We start from the raw sequence: 9,194 nt of genomic DNA, 5'->3' as shown, positions 1-9,194 counted from the left end.
GCCACAGACTACAACGTAGCAAACAGCATGTAGCTGATGCGCATAGCCATGTACTAGACAACAAAACTGAGTGTGTTGCAAGAAGCAATGTTGATGACACAATAGTCGTGAACCCCCAAGATGAGCACGGTTGACTCTCTTAACCTACACACAAACCAAGCAGCAAGCACAGACTTGGTCACTTGACTAAAAGGACTACAGTTGAAGCAGGTGAAGCAAGCAGACTAGCTACATGGATAGACTTACATGGAAGTGGTGAATGGGATAGATGCAATACAATGGGGCAAAAAAGACCTTTGATAGCAACGCAAGAAGATGCAAGCCAACACGTGGCCCTAAGTTCTCAAAACGAGTTGCTGCCTTCAAATGGCAGCCGACAAAGGGGCCAACTCTGCCGTGGGTTAGTCCAAGGGGAGAGGGAGGTCTGGGCACTGGTTCACTGGAGAATTTAGGAATCTAAAACATGTTAATATAGTGCACAGTTCTCAAAACTGCCTTGGAATGGCAGCTGACAAAGAGGCCAACACCCTTGTTGCTTACATAAAAACTACGTCTTCCATTGACCAAGTCCATTTCCAGCAGAGTTGAAGGCACTACTAGTTAAAAAGCGCAATACTTACTGAGAAATAAGCTGCTGCTGCTGCACAAAACTAGGGAACAAACGCATTGAGATCTGTAGCAACAGTCAAACTGAGGTTTTGCAAGGGCTCTTTCTTGTTAAGGAGAGCAGCAAATCAATATACATTTCACTTCCAGCCAATCATTCAGCAAAGAGGCAACAAATCGATGTAGCAAAAGAGGAACGAGCAGGTTGGTGTTGTCACCATGGCCTCAGATGCTGCTATTGTGAAGTACTATATTGAAATTTTTTAAGTTCCCTGATATGCAGAAATGCTCTCTGTAGCAGATTAGCATTGAGCAAATGTTGGACACAGTTATTCGTTGAGGTTGAGTTGTCCTACAAAATAAAGTGGGCTGTTCATGCCACAAATGGGCTGTGTTTAGGAGAGAACAAGCTGCCTGGACGAGCAATCCTGAGGCCTTCAGCTCGTAAGCTGCTAAAGCATATTTCTACTATCACAACCTAAAACTGGGCAGAAGTCAGAAGGAGAGCGGTTTCAAGCATATACCTAGATGAATCCAGGAACATTCCCAAACTCATCCTCTACAAACACAACATAGTGCAGTTTTAAGCATGTTTTCTAAGCCAGCAGTGTCTGATTCATCAAGAAATCATGTCTACAAAATTATCATGCAGAATCATCTATTGGAAACTAAAGACTCTGATCCATTACAGAGGGCTGCAGTACTTACAATATTGTTTCATCAAAACCAGAAACAATTTCTATACTTCAGAATGCTTGCTACGAAAAATTCAAGCAAGCACCCCAATTGAACATTAAGACTGTGGAACCTTCACAAGAGTTCACCCACAAAGTGTCAAACCACAAGCCAAGCATACTGCAGACTACATATTCTGAGATTCATCAGTACTCCATGTAAAAACATTTACACACTCAGGCCTTCACAGATGGACAACCACATCAAGACAGGAGCTTTAATTTGTGTTCCAGAAGCAGAACTCAGGCATTCAGCCTCCTACAACAAACCAAAACCTGAAATAATCATTTCAATGCTTCCAAGTCACCATAACGCTGAATTTCAATTTGCAGCAGGTCATGATATTGACCAAAATAAGCTACGTATACGCTCATTCTAATTGAAAACTTATTTTCTCTCTTCGGTCCTGCACAAAGCTAAAAAGAAGCAATCCTTCAACTCCCAAATCACCAATAGCTGGCAAATTCGAAACCTGACAAGTATGCAGCAGCTGACCTTTTAACTTGTACAGAATTCAACCATCACAACTTTCCGTCTTCCTAAAAAAGAGGGACTGAACAGCAAGACAATGCTTACAGGCACGCTTTTGCAGAGAATACATTCAGAGTCCAGAGACTGAAATGACGTATAATCCATTGCTGTGGACCAATGTGTTCTCCCCCAGAAACAGTTTCCGACTATGTCACTGCAGTTCTGTGTCAGGTATACTGCCTACAACGCCATGTTTCAGTTTTACAATCTAGTTTTTCATTTTTAATCAAGTTCACTAGCCTTGCAATTGATACTGACTTTTAAGGATGAAAGAACGGTCTCTGCACTTAAATCATTCCACATATCTTCGAGCATTGTTCCATAAGTACATATATAACATAGCTCATGCAAAAAGGGCAACAAAAAAGAAAGTCATACTTGCCAATACTATTAAGTCAAGGCATAAATATCCGCCATGTCAGTCATATCAACTGTCTTACATATGAAAGTGAAGTCAGACATTTCCGTCAGTGCAGCATGGTGGCCTGTCTAGCACTAACAATCTACATGCAGCTAAAATTAGAAAACGACTACAACCTAGCTACTGCATGCCACAAAACTGCTATTTTGTTATCCATCTTTCAAGAATCACCGCTTCAGAAGCGAAACTCGAAACTCTAGAGTATCGCAACGCGCTAGAATCCCTGCTTGATCGAACACGCGACAGCCTGAGCCCAATGCCGCAACCTTGTCTTCACCTGACTGGGGTGATCACCTGCGTCCATATAGACATTAAACGATACATTAATCAGTAGGGCGTACAAGTCCTGACAGCTTAATAGGCATGCATTGGCAGTGGATGTTCACAAAATCAAAGAGACGCGCCATATACCCACCAGGGCTCGAAACTCGCCAAGTCTCATTTAAAGGACTACCAGGACTAGGCGCACTGTAAGTTCGATCCAGCACGATTCCATCCAGAGTAGACACAGGCGAAGAGCGGCTTTTGGCGTCCACGTACTGACGGTTGATAGCGTAGTACAGTTCCAAGGCAGGAAGCGTGCTTTTCAAGTCGCTGCTTTCTTCGCACAGAAACCCGAAGCCCAGGTCAATGGAGCCTCTCAGCTCTTCCAAGTCCTCGTCTGTTAGACTCCTGGTCCTGGTTCTAGTGAGTGGCTTCTCAGGTCCAGACAACTCCTTGTCTGTAAAATCGCACGTACTTGATTCAGTAGCGTCGATGACCTCATCCTCTACAAGATACAAGTCTCTCTTGCGTTCCCAAGCTGCATCGCGATCTAGGTCTGTGGAAAACGATCTTCCCTTTTGCAATTTACGGTGCGTCTTACGCTCCGAAAGACTCGACGACTCTTGGCTTATATCGATGGGAGAAGCAGGAAAATCCCCTTTTGGACCCCCTGGTGCCTTCTTCCTTGCATCCGAGTCGGCCATCAGCTGCGACAACCCTCCTCTGTGGCTCACATCGGATCCAAGCTTGGCCGGTGCTTCGGTGGACAACCCACTGCGGCAACCCAGGCGGGTGGTGGTCCGCGTTGCCCTGTCGGATACATCTCCGTGCTTCTGCCGGAAGGACCCAAATCCGGCAAAAGGCTTGGGGGGCTCGGAGGCACGCAGGAGCTGTCCAAAATCGTCGTTTTGGAGGACATGCACGAGGTCTGAGGTGCGGAGGTGAGAGGCATGGTCGTGAGAAGGAAGCTCGAGGGGAGGGGAAGGTGAGGGGAAGGGGGAGGAGGGCTCTTTCATTCCAGGGGGGAGACTCTGCGCGGAGGCAGAGGGGAAGAAGAGGAAGGTTGGCGACACACAAAAAAGCAGGATTGTGTGGAGGATAAAGAGAGGGAGGAAAAGAGTGTGCTCGATACAGAGCAGAAAGAGGAGCAGAGCTATGGCGAAGGGAAGCTCTTGACGAGCAAGGAGAGGGAGAGAGAGAGAGAGAGAGAGAGAGAGAGAGAGAGAGAGGCTTGGGCCTCCTCCCCCGCAGTGCCAGGAGGCAACGCAGAAGAGCAAGAGTGTCGGAATTGCAACCTTTGAGCCCAATTTAGAGAGCTTCCAGAGAGACGACCCTCCGACTGTCCTCCCTACGTCCGCTCTCCCACACTTACCTGCCTTATCCGCCTTTGCTACGCTTTTTCACTCTTTCCACGCTCGTTTCCTTCCGTGTCGCCTCTTCATTCGTGGCTTTCTCCGCCACGCCCTCTGCCACGTCCTCACACCGACCTGGCGCTTCCCACGTGGCCGCTTTTTTTTTTTTTCAATTTGTTGGCTGCATTATTTTCGAGCGCATGACTTTCAAGTTTCTTCCCCCGCCCCTTTCCTTGCATTTTCAAAATATTCTTTTATTATTATTTTGCTTTTTGACTCGCTGATGGACCGCCATGATTTCCACATGGACCGCCACACCAGCCATGGAAAGCTTCACTTTGAGCACCCATGAGCTCACCCTTTCTTCTCACCTTTCACACTTCAAACTTCTTCGTGCCTTTCGCTTTCGACATAGCTCCTTCGTCGAAGCTCTTATCATTTCATAGAGAATTTCGGGAGCTAGATCCACGAGTCTATAACTTTTATATGCTCAGATCCACAAGGCTATAGCTTTCTCATTCCTAGTGCATGGTTGTCTTGCAAATCTTGCATGCTTCCCATTTGAATATCTATGCCCCCCATGTATGGCATTTGTAACTAGGGAAATTGAATACTTTATTGTTAGATAGCACAACTTTAAAAGTCTGCCTATTTGCTAGCATTCTTGCAATTCCCTAAGTGCAATCCACCTCGAGCGTTTCATGCAAACTCATCAAGAAGACTAGAACTCAAAGCTATCAAAAATGGAACCTCAACAACAGCATCTTTGAATGTTGGGAGCTGTAGGCGTCATGTCAAGCACATGGATTTATCGAAGGGTGTAGATATGTAAGAAATCCAATAACAAGTACTTCCTATGTAAATATCTAACCTTGGACTTCCTATGTAAATATTAAAGGGTATAACAATGTAAGAAATCGAACAACTACTTCCTCTGTAAATATGTAACCTTGGAATGTGTATGAACTTCCTATGTATTTAAATATATCGCATTTTGAATGAGATTCATAAGAGATGGGAGAAGAAGCACTTCTTCCCTTAAAAAGTTAAAAAAGTCATTTGGGACTACAGCCTGCTGGCCTGAACTTCCAAGATATTTCCAGATCATGTGTGTTTTTTAATGGGCCCAACTTGCAAATGAAGAAGCAACACTTTGGAATATCCATCTTGATCATCATTTTGTGCCTTGCTTAGATTCCCCACTTTCTTTCTCAAACTTCCACCTTGTTCCTTACTCTTCCCACGATTCTCCCTAGTGGCCTCTTTAATGGCGTGATTTCATGTTGCACATACAAGAGACATGACATGCTCATAAACCAAAACTCTCATCTCAAAGATTCCAAGCCCATGATCATGACTTGGCAATCAATCTATATTCTTAATCTCAGTCCAACACCTTTATAGTTGAAAGACATGCAATATTTTGAATCATTTGTGTAAACCGTGTAGCATTAAACAATGAGCTATTGTACATATGCAGTGGTATGGAGAAAACTTGGACAAGATTTGTACCAAAGAGTTAGAATACTACCAATTTCATGCTTTTGCATGTACAGCCACAAGTTTGCTACATGAAAAGTGACCACAATAATGTGTGATACATTCAAATGTCAATATTTGCTATAATACCATGTAAAGCATGGTGGGCAAAATCAATGTAAGCACTTTATACAAGTTATATGCATCTCTATTCTAATATCAAGGCATACTTCTCAACTTTGTATATAGCTAGAGTAAAAGATGTTTCAATAATATTTGTGAGAATGGAGAGTAGAAACTCTTGCCAAGGAAGGAGGGTGTGTGAGCTTCCCTGCTGCTTAATGAGTGTTTAAACCTGAAGTCTTGTTAGAGGGGGTAGGCTCCTCAAGATGCCTGTTGACAAGCGTAGATCAGTAGATTTGTAGTTGTTGAGCCCTCAAGAATAGTACTATGTAGGGAAGCTACAACGATCTAATGATGGAGCTCCGGATGACACTAAGGTGTCACCTAACTCTGCTTCTTGCAATGAGGCCGCGCGTGCCGATCCCTTGAATGTGGAGCCAATCGATATCATTTGTCTGGAGCATGATATACAAAAAATCAATCTTAGAAAGTGAGAATCATTTGTTGGATCGTTTGGTGAAAACAAAAAGGTATTGCAAGCATCACCTAATTCCACTTATTGCACTGAGGTCACACGTGTTGGTCCCTCGAATGTGGAGCCAATTGATATCATTTGTCTGGAGCATGATATACAAAAAATCAATCTTAAAAAGTAAGAATCATTTGTTGGATTGTCTGGTGAAAATAGAAAGGTATTGCAGGTGCCAATTAACAATCAACCAAAAGAATATTGTCGGGAGTACGACCGGTTATAGGGCTGTGGATTCTTCATGTTGTTTCTTGGGAGGATCTCTTCTAAGGAGGAGTTTCTCTCACAAATGCTCCTTGGTTGACTTTAAGCTCATTGGTCTTGGCTTTTTTCAAGTGACAATCAGGTCCAATGCTTGGTTGGTTATCGTGGTGAAAACTGGAAGGTATTGCAGGTGCCCATTGACAATCAACTGAAAGAATTCTATCGGGAGTACAACCGGTTGCAGGATTGTGGATTCTTCATGTTGTTTCTTGGGAGGATCCCTTCCAAGGAGGAGTTTCTCTCACAAATGCTCCTTGGTTGACTTTACGCTCATTGGTCTTGGCTTTTTTCAAGCGACAATCATGTCCAATGCTTGCTTGGTTATTGTGGGTAATTGTGTATGCTTTCCCATGGAGCGCCTCTTTCACCCCGAAAGAGGTGTTGCAACACAAATGCCCAATTTGGGTTCATTTCCAAATATTAGTGACTTGTTGGTCTTTGAGTTGGAGAAGATCGCATCTCGATTGGGAAGAGTGCTGTATATCCCTCCTTCTCAACCTGAGAAATCCTCGCCTAAATTTTGTTTACTTTGGGATATGAGGAAAAGCCTCCTGGTGGTCTTGAGCTCATCCTTGCGAATGGATGGAAATTATTTGTTGAGGTCACATTTGGCATTTTCTCGGATGCGTGCTTCCTATAGAAGCATAGTGACCATTTCGCAAGAGATTGCGAAAGGAACATGCCAAAACGTCGGCTTGTCCTACCTCAAAGACTCGTGATTCAGAAAGAAGCTTTGTTGATGTGGTTGGGGGCAAAAGTGTGGTCTTTGTGTCATAGGCTAACTTAGTCTACATACTCGGCGTGATGAGCATTGATGGACGTTTCTCCGGATTCCCAAGATGTCAAAAAAGGCTTTGGACCTCCAACTTCATGAAGAAGAGAGAATGGGATGGAAGGGTCCAAGGCAATGGTGAAGAGTAGTGGCAATGCAGTGGGCAATGATCCCTCACAGCCAAACCTACAGTAGGCTAATGTGTCAAGCATGCAGAAGGCGAGTGAGCCATGTAAGCCCCAAGAGAGGAAGGCTGTCGTGCACAAACATGACAAATCATCACTCCCAAATGGTGAACCCATAGGGCAATCATAGGTAAAGGCTCATGAGGGGAAGGCTATCATGCACAAAGGTGGCAAATCGTCACTCCAAAAGGGTGAATCCCATAGGGCAAGCAAAGGTAAATCCCAAAAGGATAATAAGTTTGTCAATCTATTTGTGCCATTGTAAAAGAAATGGAGCACGAAACTTTGGATGATGAGGAGTTGTGCACCCAAATTCTTCATGATGTCTTGGAATGTGAGGGGTGTGTTTGCAAAGTGGAAACAAGCTACTATAAGGAAGTTGGTGCACCAGCACAACCCGCATGTGCTAGTGCTTCAAAAGCTGAAATTTGGTGATGTTAATGTACCGGGTGTTCAGTTGGAGGGCTACCAACTCGTGTGCAATGGTGGCATTGCTCTACTACTTAAGCATGTCTTTGATATCAAATCAATGATTTCTTGCCATGAAGGGGGTGTTTTACAGATAGAGGTTTTGCTTCAAGAAGGGTGTTGTTTGTTTAATTTCAGTGTATGCCCAAAATCTCTCTGTGCAAATGGCCTTGTTGTAAGGATGATTGAAGCATGCACTTACACGCAAGCATGCAATTTGCATGGGAGATTGTAATAGCATAGATGTTGTTGAAGATCAGTCTCACCATGAAACCAAAATGTCCATGACAGAGCAAATCTTAAGGAACAATTTGATCTCCAGCTGTTTGCTAATCGATTGGCGAATAGATTGAAAGAAGCCAGAGTCTTCACTTAGCATAATAAACACGGGGATTGTTCTTAAAGAGCTGCAAGACTCGATAGAATATACTTCTGCGGGAATGCTTGGTGGCTTAAACCAATTATGCAAGGTAAGGCACTTTTGATCACTTTTTGTCGCATCATTTTCTGCTATGGGTCAATCTGGGTCTTGCCAATACTTCTTTCTCGAATAAAGGACCGATCCCCTTTATGTTCAATACTTCCTTTCTAGAGTGTATGGACTTGGGATGGACTTTGATGATGCTTTCAAGGATGCATGGATTAATGCTGTGGTGTCAGTTCAGTGCTCTATGCAACGTTTGGGGGCTTGCATGAAGGTGCCAATGAGTATAACTAAGGAGTATGGTAGGGAAAAGCTATCAAAAATAGAGTAGAGGAAGGTCTTGCTCTCATAGCATGAACTTCTTTGATTGAAGCTTTGCACATTGTGCCAATTGATCCATGTTTCTCTGCTTTGCTAAAATCAAATGAGGTTTTCCTATGCCAAGGAAAATGCTAAGCTTGAGCACCACATATGCAAGCGCATATTAAATGGTTAGATGTTGGTGATTGGCCATCCAGGCTTTTCTTTATGCAGTCAAAGAGAAGAGGTCAAAGAGCACATTGCCATATTTGCTAATGACAATTTGAAGTGAGTATTGTGGCCCTTGTTGTTTTATCCATCTACAGCATCCAACTTGGTGGTTAGTTATTGGGGAAGTTAATGTTGCAAGAATATTTGTGCATTGTCTAGCTAGTGTCGCTGATACTAGGTCACAGATACCTTCTTACTATAAAGAGTTTTCATGAGCAGAATTCAAAGAGAATAGTCATGCCTCACGAAGCATTGCAATTGCAAAGGCTATTCTCGGATTGGAAAGTCAAATTTACCATAATGCAAATGGATAAAACAAAAGCCTCGAGGGCTAATGGCTTTCCCATTGAAGTTTAGTGGGGTCACTTGACTGCTTTCATCAATGGGTGCATTTAGAGAGTGAAGCTTCCTCAGAGTTGTAATATTGGCATGACAAACTAATTCCTAAGTGTCATAACACACTTAATGTGAATCGATCGACACCAATTTCTCTATTGAATTGTGTGTACA

At 43.4% G+C, this 9,194-nt stretch overlaps 1 protein-coding gene across 1 annotated transcript; it reads right to left on the bottom strand.

Moving 5' to 3' along the window:
* Positions 1-2,231: 2,231 nt before the first annotated feature.
* LOC147896369 (uncharacterized) lies at positions 2,232-3,847 on the bottom strand. Its single transcript, XM_087383137.1, has 2 exons — positions 2,709-3,847; positions 2,232-2,587 (listed from the first exon to the last, which is right to left on the bottom strand). Exons 1-2 carry the CDS (start codon positions 3,571-3,573, stop codon positions 2,508-2,510), a joined length of 945 nt encoding a protein of 314 aa, XP_087239263.1. The 5' UTR covers positions 3,574-3,847; the 3' UTR covers positions 2,232-2,507.
* Between the last annotated feature and the right edge of the window lie 5,347 nt (positions 3,848-9,194).

The sequence above is a fragment of the Dipteris shenzhenensis genome, chromosome 12 (genome assembly GCF_047967505.1).
Source record: "Dipteris shenzhenensis isolate YYH24624 ecotype China chromosome 12, Dip_SZ_1.0, whole genome shotgun sequence".
Lineage (NCBI taxonomy): Eukaryota > Viridiplantae > Streptophyta > Polypodiopsida > Gleicheniales > Dipteridaceae > Dipteris > Dipteris shenzhenensis.
Note: the sequence above shows the minus strand (reverse complement) of the source record. Positions and strands in the feature narration are given on the sequence as shown.

What these genes read in the sequence shown, in the direction of transcription:
- LOC147896369 (XM_087383137.1), bottom strand. Translation starts at nt 3,573, where the DNA reads ATGAAAGAGCCCTCCTCCCCCTTCCCCTCACCTTCCCCTCCCCTCGAG. An exon ending in TTGGCGAGTTTCGAGCCCTG is followed by an intron (nt 2,588 to 2,708) that starts GTGGGTATATGG and finishes ATATGGACGCAG; the next exon opens with GTGATCACCCCAGTCAGGTG.